Source organism: Haliotis asinina, chromosome 5 (assembly GCF_037392515.1).
Source record: "Haliotis asinina isolate JCU_RB_2024 chromosome 5, JCU_Hal_asi_v2, whole genome shotgun sequence".
Taxonomy (NCBI): Eukaryota; Metazoa; Mollusca; class Gastropoda; order Lepetellida; family Haliotidae; genus Haliotis; species Haliotis asinina.
This window is the reverse complement of record NC_090284.1, coordinates 18,800,309-18,822,828: the sequence shown is the minus strand read 5'-3', so window position 1 is coordinate 18,822,828 and position 22,520 is coordinate 18,800,309. Positions and strand designations below refer to the sequence as shown.

Genomic DNA, 22,520 nt, shown 5'->3' with positions numbered 1-22,520 from the left:
TGTACGCCGTCGGATCCAAATGCATTCCCGTGCTTCAAATACTCAATAACACCCGGAAATTGGCCAACACATGATGTTTATCTCCTAAGTAATGTTTGATACTCGATGGATGATCATTTAAAATCCTTAATCTCACATGATATCATCGAATCACGCTGTCTCTTTTCTCTATGCACGACTGAGGCGGTGCGGTAGCCCAGTGGTTGAAGCGTCGCCGAAGACCCGGGTTCGATTCCCCGCATGGGTGCAATGTGTGAAGCCCATTTTCTGGTGTCCCCAGCCGTGATATTGCTGGAATATTGCTAAAGCTAAAACTAAACTCACTCACTCACTCGATGCACGATCTATCTATAAATACGAGTGGTCGAATAACTGATTCTTTGTGAGAGGCTTTTGTTTTACGCCGCTAGTAGCGATAATCCAGCAATATCAACACCAGAAATGGGTTTAACACATTGTGATTTTCAAGTTAAATTAAAACTGTAGAGGTAAAGTGTTTATACATAAACATTAAAGCCGAATTGTTTCAGGAAATATAACCTGATTTATCTCTTGCTTCCGTCATTCATGATTATTCTATTAGGTATTTAGGTATTTGAACGTTTAAATACCAATAGGAGCATTAAACATGTTATTTCAAAATGCATGATTCTCTGAAATTATTGTTCCCTTATGTACTTCAAGATGCTTTTGTATGTTTAATTATGATGTGCAGTATAATCTTTACATGCTTTCACTTCAACACAAGGATTTCCACTAGGACAAATATAATCTTGTCCAGTTTCTAAATGAGTGAGTGACTGAGTGAGTTTAGTTTTACGCCACTTCTAGCAAATTCCATCAATATCACGACTGGGAACACCAGAAGTGGTCTTCACACATTGTACAAACTTGAGGAATCGAACCACTGGCTACCCCAACCCTCCTTGACATGTAGCTAGATGCATGAGGGATGACAGGTATGACAGGAATGACATGAATATTTCGGGCTGTTGAAATAGAATTTGAGTGAGTGAGTGAATGAATGCTGCATAACACCGCATCAGGAAATAGAATTTGATACGAATGGTTCAAGAAATGGGACATTTTGTCACGATCCACTTGAGCAATAGTAAATATATAAGTAGATTTGTGTGTAATAATATCTCCAATTTAGCTGGAAATACGCGATTAAAGCATTCTTTTGTGTTTAAGAGTTTGCAGGTAGTCAGGTTCACTGGTCATCGTAAAACGGTTAGATGGCAGTCTTATTTCGCATGTCTAAATTGTCTTTAATATTTCAAATGTAGGGTAGGGTAGTTTCCTTATTCAGTGCGTCCATGCGTCACGCTAAGACCAGGGTTTGATTCCCCAATGGGTACAGTGTGTGAAGACTATTTTTGGTGTTCCCCGCCGTAATATTGCTGGAATTGTTCTAAAATCGCCGTAAAAACCACCCCCTCACTCACTATTTGGAAAGTTATAGAATCCTCGCCAGTTTTTAAGAACTCGGTAAATCAGATTGATTTTACGAACGCTTCTTTCGTATAATCATAGTCCATTTGTCATAGGCATTATTTATCCACACATAATGCTTACTGGAAGCGCTCGAACAATCTGTGAATTATTATCCCGTATAACCAGGGCTGTCCGGAAGGCGCGAGAAGGTTATAGTCTCATCACTTTTCCTACTGGGTATCCATCTTCTGCTGGGTGAACAGAGGTTAGCCACATGTATCACATGTGCTCCGTCGTGGAGCAGGACTGATGTCCTGGAGTTCATGAATAGAAAATGTTTCATTATAATCTTCCCCATTATCTGAGGTGAAATTAATAGTTCTTTTTTCTTGTTGTCTTTGATACTGCTAGAAGTTAGGTACATAATTAGAAGAGGAAGAGTGTTTAGCGAGGGTTTCACCCAGTTTATTTGTAATATCTGATTTATCCGTAAGCAATTGATCTCCATGTTTAAGATGATGGACACTAGATTTTGTACCTTTACCTATATTTTTCTGGACCATGTTCCATACCTTGGACATGGGTGTCCGAGAATGTATTGTGGATACATAATTTTGCCAAGATTGGCGTTTGTTCTGTTTAAAAGTACTCCGCGGTTTAGCATTTAAAATCTCAAATTTGTTTAAATTATGCACCATAGGATGGCGACGGAAATAAAGTTCTCCTTTTTTTCCTTGCCTTCCTAGCTTGTTTGCAGTCATCGTTGAAACATGGTTTTCGAATATGTGGAACTGTAGAGGAATTGGTATACACTCATCAGCTATGGAATTCAATTCATCAGAAAAGCACTTAATAGCATCAGGAACGTCAATAAAACGTTCAGGTTAAAGTTGTGCAGGACACAGTGTTTCATATAAAGCCCAGCTAGCCTTTTTAAAATTAAGCCTTTACGATGGAGGAACATCAGAAGGAGTTACAGATTTTAGTATAGTAGGAAAATGGTCACTTCCACAGAGGTCATCGTGGACTGACCATTTGAATTCATTTAGTAGTTCTAAATTTGTGAGTGACAAGTCGAGAGCAGAATAGGTCCCTGTACCAGGGTGTAAATATGTGCTGGAACCATCATTATAAATACATAAATCATTGTCAGAACAAAAGTCCTCCAACAATTTACATTTAGTGTTTGTAGTTACACTACCCCAGAGTGGGTTGTGCCCATTTAAAGCTCCCATTATAATACAGGGTTGCGGAAGTTGGTCATATAGAGCTTGAGATCAATTTTGGCAAACTTCGAAGACGGCGAAATAGAGAGAGAGCATAGCGTAAATGCTACATGTAAAGTAATTCTCACTGCAACAGCCTGCATATTAGTAAAGGTGAAACAGGGCTATGAATAACGTTTTGTCTGACGAGAATAATTGATCCTATCAAATAGTGGCCCTATCACCCGGAGGGGAAAAACAATGATAGGTATTTAAATTGACGAAGGTCAAATGTATCTGTTTGTTTTAAATATGTCTCTTGGAGACATATCGCTGAAGGTGTAAAATCTTGGACTAAAAGCTGTAATTCATGTAAATTAGTCTACAATCCTCTGCAGTTCCACTGTACAATATTATTGGAATAAACCATCTTTTGGGGTTTTTTTGTTTTGTTTTTTTGTTTTCTTTTGTTATTTTTTTTTGGGGGGGGGTGTTCCATCTTTTCTGCCAGGCGCTGATGCCATCTCTGTAGAAGGCGCCATTTTCGTCCTCAAACCAAGCCTCAGTAGCAACAATAAGCTCATTATCATCCTGAAATCTACGACCACGCAAGTGTTTCTTGAGATTTGGGAACAAATGGTAATCACTTGGTGCCAGGTCTGGAGAGTAGGTGGGATTTCGTACCCGCATTCCTGGACAGCAGCGGCTGCAACGCGAGAGATGTGTACTGCAGCACTGTCTTGATGTAGAAGAATACCACGTCTGATCTTTCCCCGGCGCTTCTCCTTGATTGACTGTCGCACTTGCCTCAACAAGTTAGCGTAATATTCTCCATTCATTGTTCTTCCTTTTGGTAAGTAATCTATGTGGATGACGCCTTTGCTATCCCAGAAGACTGTCGCCATTACCATCAAAGCAATGAACATCTATCGATCTATTATCACTTATTATCAAAGCAATGAACATCTATCGATATATTTTATCACTGCAACAATATATATTACCAAAGTGTTGAACATCAGTTGGTATATAATCACTGCAAGTATACATACTACCAAGTTTTGTATTGTATAGTACAGTGTGTCTGTGTGTCTGTTTGTGTGCGTGTGTGTGTCCTGTGCGTGTGTTTGTGCGTGTTTGTGTCTGTGTCTGTCTATCTGCGCGCAGTAGTGTTAATCGTCATGGACTTGGGCGGTCCCATATCAACTCGATATGCAATATTAATCATGACCTGATCATTAACTGTCTTCAACAGCGCGTGTCCTGCCCGATCCATATGCGTTCGCTTCACAGAGCCAGCTTAGGCTCTTGTAAATATGTTCTAATCAGGATTCCCCACTGAATTATTCACATTAAGTTGGGTTTGTAGTTATTAATCTTGTTGTGGTTGTTTTTCTTGTGTTGCTATTGTTGTTGCTGCTGTTGTTTTTAACGCCACCACCAGGAATATTTGAGCTATTTGGCGACCGTCTGTAAATAATCCACTAAACAATCCAGCGAACAACATTTGTATCGCTTCGTATCATCGACGGCATGGAGCCATAAAACTATATTGGATCATTAAAGACTTGGAGATTTGCTTATTGGTTTGTTTGTTTGTTTGTTGTTGTTTTTTTCTCTTTTTTTTCTTTTTTTTTTGTTTTTGTTTGTTTGTTTGTTTGTTGACCATACAATCCATGACCAGTGATAGACATCCATAACATCGATCTACGAACTTGGGGTACGACCTGTGAGACTGACCACCCGATCCTGTTACCGGGTTTGTACTTTGGGCGTTAGGATTTTTTGCGCTCGCGTTAGTTAAATTAGGACTTCGTTGGATCGGTAGGAAGTTACAAACACCGCATATTGAAAATCTCTTACGATTGTGTGTTATTAACAAATTCCAGTACATGTCGTTTCAAATTATGACCGCAGTCATCACTATCAATATCAAAATAATATATTCTAGCCAAAATATTTTCCTCATCTTGGAATTGTGTACCGATCTCGGATTGCATTCTCACCTTACTTGAGTGAATTTGCTTTTAAAAAAACACTGTTCAACTGGAGAAAATCCCACACTAACGAAACTCGTGGAGGTTAATTGCTTTGCTATTTCGAATCTGTTTGAATGTCGTTTGATAAGTGTTAAAATCATCGTTTAACGGTAATACATTTATGTGTGTTTGTTGTGCCTCAAACCCGTGTTTAGTTCCCGTCATAGATGTAGCAACGTCGTCTTTATACCGCTTGACCATTAAAATACATTATATTAAATTTGTAAAGGCTATCAAGTCGAGCAATTGACTGAGGGACGAAGAAAATACAGCGGAAGCTGTCTAAACCGGCACTCACTGGGACTGAAGAAATAATCCTGTTTAGACTTTGTGCCGGATTGTGATAAATGTACAAACCATAGACGGCACTGAGATTTTGTGCTGGTGTTGACAGCTTGCCGGACTAGACAGATGCCGGTTTTGACAGCTTCCCCTGATTTAACCGTACGACTCAGATATGGTGACGGACCATCGATGTGTTGACCTTTATTGGTAAAACTAATATATACGTTGTATACGATTAGACAACTCCAGCGTTTTGAATTGGTACTAAGCCAAGACCTGACATCACTCTCCTGCCTGACTGCCTGCTTGATGCAAGGGATAGAGCGTCTTACTGGAGATGGGAATGTCGATGCTCCTACACCCTGCCTGAGTCATTCCAAAATATGCTTCTTGTTTATATCGTGCCGGGCCATCGCCATTTAATTGAAGGGTACAGCTTAATGTTTCTGAGTGATGCATTTTTGTTTGCCTATTTCTTGGAATCTCGGCATGCCTGCACTATTAAACCAGCATCTGTACTAGTAAAGGGGCCACACACAGATCTTTCTATATCGGTGTGTCACGATGTTATGAAACGGTTAAAATACGGTACCAGGTCTTCGCCTAAAAAGGTGGGCATAGCCTGCCCCACCGGTAGCACCCGTCATCTGTTATCCTCAACGAAACGAAGTAACATCAAACATGACATATTTTCACTTACTGGGCCAATTCTGTCCTTAAACATTGATTACTGTAATCTGGTTAAAAGAACCCGGTAAGAGTCGTTTATCCTTTGACATTGAATGCTGTAATATTAATCTTGTTGAGTGAACCTAGCAATGACCGTTTATCGTTAGACATTGAATTTGTAATTTTGTGAAAAGATCCCAGCAAACGTGTTTTTGTTGCGGTTTGCTAGCTACGGATTGCACCTCAAACTGAGCGAGCGAAGTGTGGGAAGTCGCTCATGGATGTGCTGGAATACTACGGAAGTTGGCAAGCGGCATGAAGTCATACCTCTTAGTATACGATAATATTGAGCCTGTTCTCACAGTCCGAATGTCAGCTCTAAATGTGAAATAGATGAGGCGGTCTTATTGGTCCCTAAATTCCACTTCTGGGTGGTAATAAAGTAGAAAGGAATTGGCTGTTGGTCGTTAATGAACGACATAAGATCTGGGGTGAATGTTCTTGTTCTGGCTTTAAAAGTCTGAGCAGACACTCCTGCATATAATCCCTCATATGTAAAGAGATACACTACATCAAGAAGGAGTGCCCATGAATTTGCCTAATTCCTGTGTAGGTGTCCAACCCTCAAATTTGTTGTCAATGATAACGTCCAATATTTTGTAAATTGTTTTCTAAGGCAATTTTCGAAGACATTTGCTTTTACTTATGACACATTGTCCTGAATCACTGACGCATAGCTGTGTCTATGATCACGACGTTTGAGTCCCTTTGTCCAAGGGGTGACGTCTTCAGTCAAGTTAGTTAGTTCGGATGATATTGTACAACGTTACACAATACAAGAATACTTAAAGAATCAAAACTTCATACGTGATATTCGTCATATTGTAAAATGTCATGAAAATAAGTGTTCTTGATTGCATCAAAGATCATGCGTTATCTTTGAGACCGATATATGGTGGTGATTTCCTAAACCAAGCAACGTCTTTCTTTGTGAGATTTTTATGCATCTTTGGACAGAAATGTCTTCAGATTATACTGACGGTACTGCTGCATGGTTTAGAATCGTGTTTTTGTAACAAACAGGACTAAATGTGGCGTTATTTAAACTTGATGTCGATGTACCTGAGTATTTGATCAAACAAGTAGTGATGAGTCTACACAATGGTGATGGTTTTGTTTTTATTTAAATTTGTTTTTTAATTTTATTTCGTTAAAGGCGTTGACGACCTTTTATATAGGAGTACCCGACCGTCGGCCGCGCAAACATCTTTGAGATGACGGAAATAGATTCTATAAATTGACTTTGGCACTTTACTGGTCAGAATTGGCACTGATGTAGCGTCACCTCACCTTTGTCAGGCATGTCATAAGCGTAAACAATAAGATATCAGACAAAAAGCTGTAGTAAGTTATCAGACAATAAGTCTGAACAGAGTCCGAAACTTTAAGTCCTTGGAAGGTAAATTGCGTGTATATTATGTCCACATCAAAGTTTCATCTCAGCTATGGCATTGATTGTCATCTGTGCATACGTTTTTAATTTACTCACATATAAGCTCTTGGGAACTATGTGTGGAAATGCAGAAAATATATGAGAGAAGATCTGGTCTGATACAGGTCAACTCATTCAAAACTTTAACTGCATATACTGTTGAAATTAGCTCTGACGTATCCCCATCTTGGATATTGCATACAATACTCTCTTAAACTAACTTCCAGACCAATTTCATATCTCGAGAATGTTCCAAATGTGGCAGACATCCTTTCGTTTGTGACAGACATGTACTTCTACACTGAGACTAGTGTATGATTCAAGGAAATGAGTTCTTCTCCACTCTCATTGACAAAATGGAGTTAGAAGTTACGTTAAAATTCAAATCTTAGATGAGATTGAGGTGCTTCCATGTTCAAATACTACCTGGAACTGTAAGGCAGACCACTTTGGAAAGTATATCACTAGTTTTCTGCAAAAGTGTACTTCATCTGAAATACGTGTTAGATCATCCTCTCTTTTCATTGGCTGTGCAGCAAATGGCTGTCATATGTGCACGGATGTGATATCGAATATTATCTTATACATTTTGTGTTACTGGGACTCATATTTCTATTCATGTACATACTAACATCATATATTTGCTCTGATTAAGATACTGTAAATATTAGGATGTACATTCATTCATTCATTCATTCATTCATTTATTAAGGTAAAGGTTTTCAAGGTAGTCATCAATACTATTTACAACATGTATCGCAGGTTAAAATTACACTCTTATCAAAGTTAGAGCGCAATCGTTAATGCCAAATGTGTTCACTTGTCAGAGGGGTATACAAAGTCCGTGATATAGAATACCAGTTGTTCGCCTGCTACCATTGTTGTTAAAGCCCCAGTGGCTGAAAGGGTTCGATGGCCGACTCTGTGTGCTGGATATTGGGTGTCTGACTCCGAGTTTGTAGGTTCCAAACAGCAGCTTGGACTCAACCATACAAACGGACTAGAATCAAAACTTCACTGAGAAAGAGTATGCTACATTGTCACATTCTACCACTTTCTAAACGACACTGTGTATCCATATTTACCTGTTAAAAATGCACTTGGATTAATTACGTATGTACATCACACGCATGGCTCATCATCTGTTGAAAACAAACATTTTGTTTGCTGAAAGACGTTGCTGTTATAAAGAACCTTTTAACGTTAATTTCACCATTGGTTTGAAGGCACTTATCTGGTTACAAAACAACCCGACGACATTTTCCACAAGAAACAATTAGTGTTGCCCCGCCTGAATACCAAGTTTCCATTTCGTAGGGATTTGAGTTTGGCGTTATCAATGTACTCGATACAACAACTACAGGATCAATAGTCATCTCCACAGAATCATTATAATCTACATTTGCAGAGCAAGGCATTGTAGTTATGCTGATTAATCGACCTTAATAACAGTATCAGTGAAGCGAAAAGCTCTAACGCTCATTGTATTCCCTCTGTACCTGGATGCGTCCCTTTCGCAAATGCATTAAGGATCAATTGTTCATTGGGTAAGCCAAGGACTAACATGATGATCGACAAAACAACCGCAATACATGTATTATGCAGTATCCAGATAATTTATTCCAGAGATTTGTTCACTAATTGCAAACATGTTTTTCTGTTAACTAATTCCCATTACAATGAGTGTCACTGATTGGTAGAAGAACCAATAGGGATATGGAGAGTTCTTTTGACGCTACGGGTTGACATCAAGTTGGTTCCTGTCGCACATACTACACTACGGAAAGAAGAGACACGAGAGCGTTCCTTCCGTCCTGGGACGTCAGTTCCGTCTCTGAAAGGTAAGTGTACATGTCATCTGCACCACCCTTGTCTATTTCTTTTACTTCCAGGAAAAAGTTCTTATATTACATCCGCTTTGAGCTCATTGGGCTCTCCTTCTATGTAGTGTCTTTTCTAAACATATATTCTCCAACTTTATTTATATCATAAATGTGTGTTGGTTCGTTCTCCTTTTGAAACTATTGTAGTAATCATGTGTTTGTAGTCATTAATGAATATCCAATGTTTGTATCCATTCTGTTTTTACAAGTCTCAAAGCATTACTCAGACTCTCAAAGATGAAAGTTTCATTTTCGTTATAGCACTTAAATTAGCTAATGGCCTATTAACATTCTTTGAAAAGTCTAATCGGCTTCCGATACTACGTGAGCAAAATAGTTCTAAACGATAAATACTTAATATCTCCTTCCAAGGAAAATTATTGGATGCATTGCAGTACAACTAAAAATGGTCGGTGTATTTAAAAATAATGACTTTTTGGAATTGTTTTGAAATTTATAGCTTGACGAATTTCGTTTGCCCGTTCCTCATCTCATCTATTTCTTCATCTAGGGATAACACCAAAAGACGCAATGGGAAATCATCAGATGGTCATCGCCTTCAGCATATGCCTTATCATCACCAGTTGTTGTTTGTCCTTCGCTGACTGTGCAATGGCCTCTGATGTAATCCGTTTGTTCGAAGACAAAGTCAACAAGAACAACGTGAACGTAAAGCCTCTTCTCAACCAGACTGAGACCATGCATGTCAACCTATCTTTCAACCTGGTCTCCATAACAGAGTTCAATGAAGTCGATCAACGTTTTTCCTGCAACGCCTGGTTGGATGTGTATTGGAGGGATGAGCTTCTTGTATGGAATTCGTCGGAGTACGGTGATCTTAAAATGGTGTGGCCACCCAATGAAAAAGTGTGGAGACCAAGTCTTGCGGTAGCTAACATACACAATGACTTCAAAACACTTGAGATCAAGTCAGGTACCGTCATGTTAAAGAATGACGGCACTGCCAAGTGGGCACCGGGAGAGGCTTTCCAGACTTTTTGTAAGGTTGACATTTCAAGCTACCCGTTTGACAAGCAGCGTTGTGACATTGAATTCTTCATCTGGGGTATGGGACTCGATGAGGTCGTTCTGCATCCCCTACATGATGGAATTAACACTGACGCTTACAAGAAAAATGGGGAATGGGACATTGTTGCCACTAAGGCCTACCAAGAAGTACGTGGTACCACGACCATCATGTCAATGATTGTCATATCGTTCCTGCTAAAGCGTCGCTCCTTCTTCTATGTCCTGAACATCGTCATGCCCGTCCTGGTTCTGGCCATCCTCAACGTATTCGTGTTCCTCATCCCTGTGGAATCTGGAGAGAAGATATCGTACGGAATAACTGTTCTGTTGGCGTTTGGCGTTTTCATGAGCTTCATCACCGACATGCTCCCCCAGACCTCTGAAAGCATCTGCATGCTGGCCGTCTACATGGCCAGCCTCCTCATCCTCAGTGCCGCCTTCGTCTGCATCTCTATCATCATCACCCGCATCCACCATAAGGAGTCACTTGGAGATCCAGTTCCAAAGTGGGTAAGGAAAGCTACGCTTGCCCTTGAATGCTTGTCATGCCAGAACAAGAAAAAGACCAACCCGGTGAGTGACGAGATAACGAGTGAGAAGAAAAAGGTGCGAAATCCTAACGCGGTCAGCGTTCTGCGGGCTTGGGAAGGAAGTGATCCTATGACCTGGTCCAGATTCAGCCGTGCTCTGGACAGTTTTTGCTTCTGTTTTTTCACACTAGCAATTCTGGCAGTCACAGGAACCATCTTGGTCCAGATGGTGTTCGGAGGAAAGAACATAACCATTGACTCTAAGATAAATTGATAATGTAAATTGTCCAAACAGCTGAGCAGGACCTAGCAAGTTCCGTATCGCTTGTTGTCATATATCTTCTGTAACATTCCAGAAATAATATTATGACCCCGGGAATAGGAAGAAAATGTATCCAGTGGTGAATTCGATTTGGTTCGGCAAGAGAAAACTACTGTAAATACAAACTACTAACTTAATATGAGAAGTACATTTTCACTTACCGCTGATACTATTTGATCATAAACGTGTTGCAATCAATTACGTGTCATGGGCTAAATAAGACGTTAATGTACAGTAACTATAAAATGACGATGTATTTGGTCACAGCCACTCACAAATTGGCTGTGTATCATTTGTGAACACATAAACCTCAACCCATTTTGGGGGAAACATTCTTCTTTATTTAGAGTGAGTTTTACATTGTGCCAAACTCACACCACAAACACTGGAGTTTTCTCTCTCTTTACATTATGAAAGACGGAAAAGTAGCATACTTAACCGTGCAAAATCCGTGTATTCTAGCAAGAAACACACATGGCGGGTTAGCATATCCGTCACAGTTGACAAAAGATTTTGCTAGGCTGTTTGGATAGTGACAGTTTGCAAAGAGGTTTTGGAGTTCACATTTCCACCAGGCTTTTTGAAAGCAAACTATTGTATTGTGTATTTGATATGTCTATGGAGTTTCGTGTATAACGATGACACATTTGACATCAAGGGTCTGTCCGTGACAACTGTAATTTGCACATAGTATTTTCTCACACTCCCGTGGGTGAGAAATATATAGCTAGAGTCAAATATATTTGTGACTTCGAATTCCAGGCCCGTGATTGGCTGCATCATGGTGATTCCGTGACGTCAGATTATGACGAACGTTTTGCCTGATTGTAATATACTGTTAAGTCGTACGTGCTTTTGTCGAACTCACTTACGTCTGTGTCGAAACTTTGTAGTGTAAGTATATCTTATCTAGTTTAATATATACTCACATAATTCCGGAATTTAAAGGAACACTTTGCGTGTAGTGTCACACTTCGTATGAGTAGTGCGGATTTGGTAGGATCACAAATAACCGTTTTGTTATATTTAAATGTGCCACATTAGCGAACACTTGATTATGATAGCACACAAAATATATGTCGATTCGACACCGAAAAAGACCTTTGCCGTGTTGTTTAAGGGTCAGCTTGACTCACTCGTGCCTATCAGATGCAATTTGCAATGTTTGTTTTTAAATGCTTCACTCAGCATATCCAGGCTATGTGTAAGTGTTCTTAAAAGAGTCGGGACCAGTGATCAACAACATGAGCATCGTTCTACACAATTAGAAATGTTTGGCATTTGTCTGACCACCCGAGTTGGTCGCCTCTTACGACGAGCATGGATCGCTGAAGATCAATTCTGAACCGGATCTTCAAGAGATTCACTTACGAGGATGGAGACATGTTACGAAATAACATGTAAGATAAATTATATCTGAAAGGCACGATTGTTTCAAGTTTCATGATCATGAAAACCAGAAAATGTGTTTCACCTACTCAGACAATTCATAATAATACGTCAATAGGTACTTGACGAATACAAATAATCCGAAACAATTTGCACATTTGTTAGAGTGGTACGCGTCAGTCACATATTGACGCTCTTGCTATCAGATTACCTGAACCAACATATGCGTGTGTTTCGAAAAATAGGTGCGTACTTTATCTCGTAGATGTATTTGCTTCAACGCAATTATTTACACTGAATTGATATACAGATCGGTAAGGACATTGTCCTCTGTCCACAATGAACCCGCTTGATAAACACACGGCTCTGTATTTGTATTTGGCATTCTCGAGCAAGCGTATGGGGCGTGATTACGTGTCACTGTTTGCCTACAACGATCAAACATTGAGACTCGTTTACGAAATCTAATACATTGTCAATACTGAGTCCAGAACATCGTGTAAAGTATAGTTAATCAATTCAATCTGGAATGTCTCCAGACTGTGTCTTTATTGTTTCCTTGAGTAAAACCTGATGCTCGTTTCTTCTGTTATATATACTGGACAAAAATAGTTCGGGATAAATGTGCGCTTTGAAATTCTGAAAAGTGATCAGTTTGTTCATTGACACGCTGAAAAATATCAACCCTAAAAATACCAATATCCCTAAATTATTTTGTCCAGTATATTTAATGTTTTCATCACATAGATACACAACTTATACACTTGTTCTGGAGTTTGACGTCCTTCTTTTGTCATCTGTACATATTAATTTTGTTATCGTGTAATTTAAGATTTGTGGAACAATCGTGTATATATACCGAAAACAATGATCATAAGTCTCTCTTCTACTGTGTCACTCGAAGGAATGTATTAGTAAAATCTGTCTCGGCAAACTAAACTTAATCCTAAGAAAATGATAAAATTATATCCCATTCAAGTTCAACGTTTCTACTTAAAAATATTTCGTGAAAGATTGTCACTTTGTCCCCTCTCCACTCCCTCTCCTCCCCTTTTCACTCTCCCCTCCCCAGTTCCCTCCCTTCACCTTCTCCCTTCCACCCATACACATATACACACATCATAATTTGAAATCGATTCTCGAAACCAATAAAAATTAATGAAGGTATAATTCTGATCAAGGATATCAAACGTCGCTTCTAGGGTTAAATTACATTACTGAGTCTTACACATCTGAAAATTCGATATTTGCACAAAGACTAGCATTACATATTCGAGTAATTGCTATTTGTTATTAACGCTACATAGCATGCGCAAAAGTCGTCAGATTTGACAGAACGCCTCCAATAGTTATTGAGTTTAATGAAGTCGCGTTCCGTAAATATGAATTTATGAATTTAATTATCTACGTTCACGTTATAGTGTTAATTATTTCACCTCAAAAGCACGACTCTCTTCTCGATATCCAGTTTGCTAAACCTTGATCGTGCATCAAACAAGAGACCATAAATGAATATTGTGTTACTTGTTGTTCAGATCTTACGTTTTATATTTATACAGCTGATGGTATTTTGATTATCTAGCACAGCCAGGCTTCGAGAAATAAAATATGTTTCAGCATTATATGTCATGTATTTGTTTACTTTAACCGTTTAATCAACTTTTGTCTGATGCGGTAACAATACATGCGACAAAACCAATTTATATATTACAAAGAGTTAGTTATGTGTACGATTCCAGTATTATATATATATTATGCATTCAGAGAATTACTACCATTAATTAGTGGTATTTCCGGGTGTTCGAGAAAATGAGTGAGTGAGTTTAGTTTTATGCCGCACTCAGCAACATTCCAGCTTTATGGCGACGGTCTGTAAATAACAGAATCTGTACCTAACAATCCAGTGATCTACAGTATGAACACCGATCTACGCATAGGATACGATGACATGTGTCAACCAAGCCAGCGATGCTGACGACAAACATGGGTTAGTGAAGATCAGTTCTACCCCGGATCTTCACGGGTGAAGTAAATAAAAAATAAATCGTTTTCAATCTACGTTTTGGTAGTGAAATATATTGGAGCTGGACTAAGGTCGTAATTTGTAACTCTTTTCAAAGTTTTCAGCAAGAGTCAAATGATGCTCTCTAAACTCTAAGCACCGGCACATGCATGACTGTACCGCCAAAGTTGTAACATTTCAAGCGCCATAAAACGATTTAACAAGGACTATGGTTTGAATACAGGATTACAGTGGGGAGAAAAATGGAACCGAACCTTTTTGTGGTCTTGTATTTTGAGGCATCAGTCTAACAGCAAAACATAAATCTACTAAGTACTAATTGACTACAAAAGATGAAATACTTTATTGATGACAACTTTTTTATTATATTATGATGCGGAATCTATTTTGTTTAAAATAATCCACGACAAACAAACTCATCCACGACAAAATAATCACAGAAACAAATTCATCTGTCACATTAGGCAAACTGTTAAGGCAAACTACTTTTTTGGTACAGGTTGGGTTAAGAAAATAATACACAGCTTCATTCCTATACTAAAGTATTGGCATAAAGACAGCACAACGAAGAATGTTTTGACAAAGGTGGGTCAATCTCACAAGAAATACGCATTAACTAACAACTGCGAAAGCATAAGCCATGACGAACAATATTGGCCAGGAACTGTGCCCCTGGGTTCGGGTGTAGAAACAATTTACCAATGGCTGGAATTACTGGGACACGGATCGAACATGGGAAATTAAAATCGTCCTTCATGCCACACTGTTTTGCTGATACTAATTTTGCAACAAAAATAACAAAACTGGTGAAAATTATATTTCCGGAATCTTCAAAGGCTCAATGATTTGAGTTGCCACCACGTGACCTGACATCGAAGTTGAAATTACTTGTTGACTACTGCTATTTCTACATGACTGGAAATCAATGCTCTTCACAACCATTGGTCATAGCGTTATCACTGTCCAGTAATACTAGGAAACGAGGTACGAGTTTCATTACCAGCAACTAATATCAATCTACGCAATTGGGACCCAGGTTTGACCTGGCTTCAGCAACCCATGCTTGTCGCAAGAGGCGACAAACGGGATCGGGAGGTCAGGCTAACTGACTTAGCTTCCACATGCCCCTGTGTCACAACGTTACCGTCATCGATCGATGATCATGTTATTGATCACTGGATTATGTGTTCCAGACTAGTCGCCATATAGCGTCATCAAGTATTTCTTGCCATCAAAACAGTATTACTTGTTTTCAATCTGCTTTCATCAGGTCTCGCCCGCTTTAATGGGGTGTCATGAAATATTGCTTGTTTTGAATGGTGTTTCATCGAGTAACGATACCTGGAGCACAGAGGAGAATCACTCAAGACACTTACGGGTTATCTCCCTTATCGAACACTCGAATCTGACAGAGACTGTAGTGGCGTGCACGGTGTATTGTCGTATTTGTATCTGCAACACCTGGCCTATAGCTGAAACTCCTACACCAGCGCAATGACACAACCGTCTCTCTTAGTTTTTTGCTGTGTGTTAACAGTGAGTATTTCGCGCCCGTGTTTCATTTGCAAATAGTTAACATTGTTTATTTCTATTATGGCTATCCTTGCGTGTTTAATTCAGTGGAATGTGATGCAACGGAAAGCAAACTCAAAGAGTATTTATGGTGATGCATGTGATTTGTTATGGCTGTGTTTTATAAATTTAGTTGTGTTGCCTCTTACTTCCAGAAAGAAATTGCAGCGTCCATGGGTATGTACAAAATGTTAAAGTGTTAAGACATATGTATGCGTGAGTCTCTCTCTCTCTCTCTCTCTCTCTCTCTCTCTCTCTCTCTCTCTCTCTCTCTCTCTCTCTCTCGCTCGCTCGCTCGCTCGCTCTCTCTGCTGGCCATGTGGCCGTGTGTTTGTGTTGTGTTGTCTGTCTTTCTGTCTGTCTGTCTGTGGCTGCTTCTCTGTGTCTCTGTGCCTGTCTGTGCGCTGTGCTCATGCCGAGGATATATTGTTGGCTCACTAAGATATTATGCTGCCATGTAGACACAATCCCCTCACCAGTTTTTGTTTGTCCTCTTGTTGAACGCCAGGCAATTACATGACACATGTGACGTCAGGATAGGCAGTCTCGATCCTCTGCCTCATCTACCTAATCCTGTTTAGAAAGGACATCCTCGCACGTTGTTGCATTGTCGTGCCGTCGCCCTCTCAAAAACAAACAAAAAGAGACAACGCGACTACGCCCCTTCGAATATTCCATGCTTAAATGATTCCATTAGGCACCGGGGCCAAAATATTCTTACAATTATTTCCGAATGCTTTTGAAAACAGATACAGAGTTCCTGGTGAGAAGTTAGTGGGGCGTGGTGGGCGAGCTGGCTAAAGCGCCAGACTAGTGATCCAGCAAGCTTGAGGTGAAAACCCTTGAGTCTTTCCGCGTGTACAGTACATAACTCTGTGTGTTTGTAAAAACCCACGAATCCGTAAATATATGACCAGATGCTGGCCACATAAATACATGTAAACACACAACTGCGGGTACAGCAACAAATTTAAGTACTGTGACTATGTGTCCCAGTCCACCCAGCTGTGAATGGATAGGACAGGACAGGACAGGACAGGAATGGATGGGACAGCCACATAAACACGGAGTGCCTAGTGGCTGCAAGAGGTGTATGGTACCCAGGGAGTTATATAATTATATGTTACACTCTTTAAAAAAGTAGGCGATCTTCATTTTTTATTTATGATTAAAAATATTTACGAGATTTATTGGAGTCAATGTTGATAATCATGTTATTATCGAATGTTTTGAGAGTGCATCACCATTTGCACTTCCTTACAACCATAGTTACTTGGAATGTAGTCGCTTTTGACAGATGATTGGTGTATGGCATGTAACTTGCTTGTATACAATTTTCTAAAACAAACGACTAGAAACAAACACTAACAAATGTGTGATGCAAGATGAGTGTCAAAATTAATGTTCTAAGTGACTTATCGACATTCCTGAAGAAACGTCAAAATCAATAACGGGACCCCATGCACGTGTATGGGACTACAGCGTTGTGCACGTGCATATCATGCTTTGCGTTTAGGGGTAGTAATAGAGGGAAATGGTGGTGTCTGTCCTTGAAACGTTTGTTGACGTTTACACTTCCTATCCAGATTGAAAGTTCATTATCCACTACTTATTGTATAAGAAGAGCATATAATAATAAATGTGTGCCTTTTGACAGCAACGCGATTGACAAGATTCAGGAAAAGCATGATAAGTATGCGGGCCTCGACCTTTTAAATGTCTCGCTTGCATCCCACAGCCCTTCTGACAATCTGGGTAATGCAAAAGGGTGCAGTGTTGGTGAGCCTTCATATTCTCCGGAAAGTTCTTTGTGGGTTCGACTAGGCAGCATTTCTTGGGAGAAGTCCCATTCGTTATCTGGGCGGCGTGTAGAGGGAGCGTAGTGATGAGCTGATGATGAGCTTTCCCAGCCTGACTGTTCCAGGATCACCCGCACCCTCTCTGCTGCATTTCAAAAATCTAACCTGTAAAACATAGAAAGTTGTCTATATCATAACATCATATTGACCTAAGTACAGAAGCAAACGCTTCATGTCATGCCAAACTGTGGTGTCAGTCTATCACTGTATTGTCCTTGGGACGAAACAGGCCCACCCATCCACCCGAGATAAAGCAAGGGTTATTATGGTCAAGAATAGCAAGAAAGGAAGTACTTACAGATAACGACCTCGCTGTGTCAACATACTTTCTGTTTAAAGGCAATGCATGTCCAGATTTAGATTGTTTTATCAATAACCCAACAACAGTGTGTGTGTACGTGCGTGCGTGTTGTGTGCGGAGTTATTTCCAAACCCTCACAACATAATGTTAAGTTATTTCTCGGTGTAGAAATGATAATTCAGAGCCGTAGGTAATCCAGGGGTCAGCTGTCCCTCTAGAATCTTTTACAAATTATGTTTTGGTACATTAAAGCATTCTTATAAGATGTGGATGGTTGGTGGACATATTATTTGATTATTTGAAAATATTTCTGTGTTGGAATCAGATTCTTCTCGTGGCAGTCTGCAAGAACACACCGGCATATCGACATCCAGCACAGTGCTGGTGGCGTCAACAGTTGCCCTGATACTATCGGCAGTATGCCTTCTCTGTCGCAAGAAGAATCCATCAGACCTCGAACCTCCTTTTCCTGTCTCATCGTGCAGGCGGACGTCGTTTTCAGGATGAACTGTATCGTTCATGCTGCCTCAAAAAAAAATCATTAAAACTATCGTACATCAGACTTTCTTAATTCATTTTTGCACCATAGATTAAGCTGTGAGCACGTCCTGTGGTTGCTTGGTGTATTGCCTAAACGCAGCACAGAACATTATTCCACATATGGGCAACGGTCTGTAATTGAGCAGACAATTCGGTTCATGGCCTAGTTATTGTTACCGAAACATGCTAACAAGTGATATATCGCAGGTGAACACGGATTCTCGTACAAATCTCTCCCGAGTCGGTGTGCAAGAGTGAGTTTAGTTTTGAGTCTTTTCAGCAATATTCCAGCAACATCACGGCGGGGGACACCAGAAATGGGCTTCACGCATTGTGCCCATGTGGATTATCAAAGCCGGCTGTTCGAGCGAACCGCTAGTGTACCCAACCGCTAGTAGAGTCAGGCTGGGTAACAACAAGTATTTTGTTATAAAATATTTATGCTACCATTTATCAAATTATGTGAATGAGTGAGTGAGTGAGTTTTAGTTTTACGCCGCACTCAGCAATATTCCAGCTATATGGCGGCGGTCTGTAAATAATCGAGTCTGGACCAGACAATCCAGTGATCAACAACATGAGCATCGATCTGCGTACTTGGGAACCGATGACATGTGTCAACCAAGTCAGCTAGTCTGACCACCCGATCCCGTTAGTCGCCTCTTACGACAAGCTGAGTCGCCTTTAATAGCAAGCATGGGTTGCTGAAGGCCTATTATTCTACCCCGGAACCTTCACGGGTTTATCAAATTATGTCTAGAACTAATTATGAAACGCGAGTGTCATGGCAATCTCAGACTGGATATGGACATTTTTACATTTTTCAAGAATTTAAGTTTTATCTCAGCTCATTTACGTATTGATTTAAATTTTTTGGTATGCCATAACAAACGAAGATTTTAATCAATTTGATGTCAAGGATATGTTTTCACGTTATTGCACAGTGTATATTTTATGTCTATGGTAAAGTTGGATCATCTAACAAAGTTTAGGTACGAGGGTACGACAATGCAAACGTTGTCTAGAATTATAACAGCATACCTTCCAGCTGTTTGTTTGTTGTTCAACGCCGCACTCAACAATGTTCCACCTATATACAGACAGTCTCTGAAGACTCGAGACTGGATCTAGTGATCTGGATCTATTTGTCTTCACAGAATGCATTTTAGACAAGCAAAGCTCATAAAATGTAGATTTTCAACAGCACAAATGATTTGATATTAAAACACGACCCTGATGATTTTTCAATGTTTTATGCCACGCCACGCCACGCCACGCCACGCCACGCCACGCCACGCCACGCCACGCCACGCCACGCCACGCCACGCCACGCAAACAACGCAAGGGAAAACTCCATTGCTTGATCCATGGGGCATGTGTAAAACGTCGAACAAATACATATTTACATATCTATGTTGGGAGGTTCAGGACAATTTGTCAAAAAAATGAAAACCACCTTTATCAGAAGTATAAGTTGAAAAAATGGGATTTCTTTGTTAATAGCATCTATTGTGGGTAAACAAGTTAAAAAAGAAGCCAAAGGGCACGACCTGAGATGTATGGCTAAAGCATTGGCTGGAACGTTGAAGCAATCAACGTATTCTTCAAGGTGATTCATTAACACATGCTCCCTTATCACATTGCGTTTAATGTGTCTTCGGGACTGTGCAGACAAAAGAACCTGTTACCGAGACGTTATCATAATGATATCGTTACTGCCTATCATTAGTGCGTTATCTTTGACTCCGTCATGACGATTCTTTGCCATAATTCTATAACACACTATCACAAACGAACAAAATGGAGAGTGTGATTCGGGATTAATTAGTTGTGTAGCGGTGTCATGGCAACAACAGGATTTACCACCAGTTAGCAGTCACAAGGTTACAACTTCTTCAAGCAAAGAGGAACACATACTGGCTCTTTGTCGCTATAATCATTGCCACCTCTTACACCAACGTCATTTGTCTCTGGCGTTTAGTGTTGAATATGAATTGTACAAGCAATGATGCACAGTCCGAAGCTAACATCCATATTGGAATATCATACCTCATTTTGTCAGTTTTGACAATACTGTCCAACAGTATCATTGTTGGTGTCACGTTCATATCGCAGGAACTTCACCTGCCATCTCTTTGGATGATTGCATCCATGGCCATATGGGACTTGGTCTATGGCATCATCTGTCTAGTGGTTGCAACGCCCTCGGCATTTCTTGGCCGTTTTCCTTATCCATGCTATTTCATTCCTGGAGCTGCTGCCATAGTTATTCTAGTAGGCTGTCAGCAAGTTTTCAACACTACTCTGACTGTAATGGATCGTTACTTGGCGGTACGGTTTCCAATGAAATATCCAAGAATTGCCACCACACGTAATTACGGCTTGGCATTTATGTTCTCGCTCATAATCAATATCTGTCATCTTTTGATGTTTACTCTTTCGGACACGACGTTTACCTTCAACCAGCATGTGTACCAAAGTTTTGTTGAACGTACAACTCCAGCGGTCATCATTACAACAAGTTGTATTCTTTTCTTCCCTTTTGTGTTTATAGTGGGAGCTTCTGTTCCAGTGTTAAGAAACATACGCCTAAGGGCACAAGTCGTACCTGTAAGTGTGATGTCAAACACAGACGCTAAAACGAACATTTATCGTTTTCCTCTGATGGTGATGATATCAGCCTGTGCATTCTGTCTCGCATATTTTCCTTTGTCAATATATGTCACATTGAAGATTGCTTTCGGTAAGGATTACATTTCACTATTTAAATTTGGGATTTTCACTCTCCAAAGCAGCAGTCTGTGGAACTTGTTCATCTATGCGGGAACCTACCGACCATTTCGAGATGCGTTGCTGAGAATCTTCTGTAAAACGTACTACAGGCGTAGAAGACGAGCATCTGTGTTGAACTTTACCCAGTAGGAATTAGAATTGGCTTTCTTGGAACAATCGTTATCACTTCATTAACACCTGTCATTTCATAAAGACGCTTTAACACCAGTCATTCGATATCAATTTGGGTTTTCATTTCACATGTCATATCAGTGTTCGTTCAAATGCAAGTCCAGTTGGTTAAAACACAGACGGAAGACATCACACCTAGGATACATGAGTTCTGGTGAGTTCAATGTTCATTTTGTGTTTCTCATATGCGTTGTGTTTATATAATCTTGAGGATATTCTTGTTTCTTGCACAAGAGACACATCAGCCAACTACTGTCTCCAGAGTAATAGTGATTCACATTACTGCTTATATGCAGCACACTCTTTTGGCATTTACATGTTATTGTACTTTCTAAAGTTTGTTCAGTTTCTGCGAAAAGTGTGCTTCTCCTTCTCAAGGACTCAGCGAAGTCTTTGTGAACTGATTCCTTCTGAACCATCAAATTTCAATCAGCTTTAGTAAGTTTGCCTGCATTTTGAATGACTATACTAGATACAGGGCCTTGTATTGCCCTACGTCCTACGTCCAAGCGTACACTGATATCCATATACATATAAAAAAGGAAACATATAAAATGTAACACGCACAAAGTTGTCAAACACCGCACTCTTGATTATGGGTGAATTCTGAAATTTTACTGAAATAAAGCAGTTTCGAATAAATTCAAAACTATCAAAATCGGTGCACTATGTACCGAGTAACGTTGCTTGGAACTTGGGAAAAGACAACTTTTTCATTTGTACGCCAAAACCTGCCTACGAAAATCATCGCCCCTCGGAGAAGAAATACTATGTATTTCACTTAAAAACACTCGACCGGCGAAAAAACATAACCTTTTCGTAAACGCTAGATATTCCGCTTTCATTCGACATCCTCTCAAATGAAATAAGGTATTCATTTACTTGCAATACACGACTTTATTGGGAAATTAGCGGTACCGAGTGATTGAGTCCACCATGTTTGTCCTTCACCCTCAATACGCTTGCACCAACATGATACAT

The 22,520-nt window shown here is 39.9% G+C and overlaps 2 protein-coding genes across 2 annotated transcripts in view; both read left to right on the top strand.

The window, feature by feature from the left end:
- Window positions 1–22,520, top strand: part of LOC137284716 (UPF0764 protein C16orf89 homolog) — a 441,860-nt gene that overhangs the window by 44,763 nt on the left and 374,577 nt on the right. The window lies entirely within an intron of this gene.
- On the top strand, window positions 8,932–11,090 carry LOC137284367 (neuronal acetylcholine receptor subunit alpha-7-like). Its single transcript, XM_067816148.1, has 2 exons — window positions 8,932–8,968; window positions 9,522–11,090. Exon 2 carries the CDS (start codon window positions 9,542–9,544, stop codon window positions 10,841–10,843), a length of 1,302 nt encoding a protein of 433 aa, XP_067672249.1. The 5' UTR covers window positions 8,932–8,968; window positions 9,522–9,541; the 3' UTR covers window positions 10,844–11,090.

Coding starts and splice junctions, on each gene's coding strand:
- LOC137284367 (XM_067816148.1), top strand. CDS start 9,542: ATGGGAAATCATCAGATGGTCATCGCCTTCAGCATATGCCTTATCATC.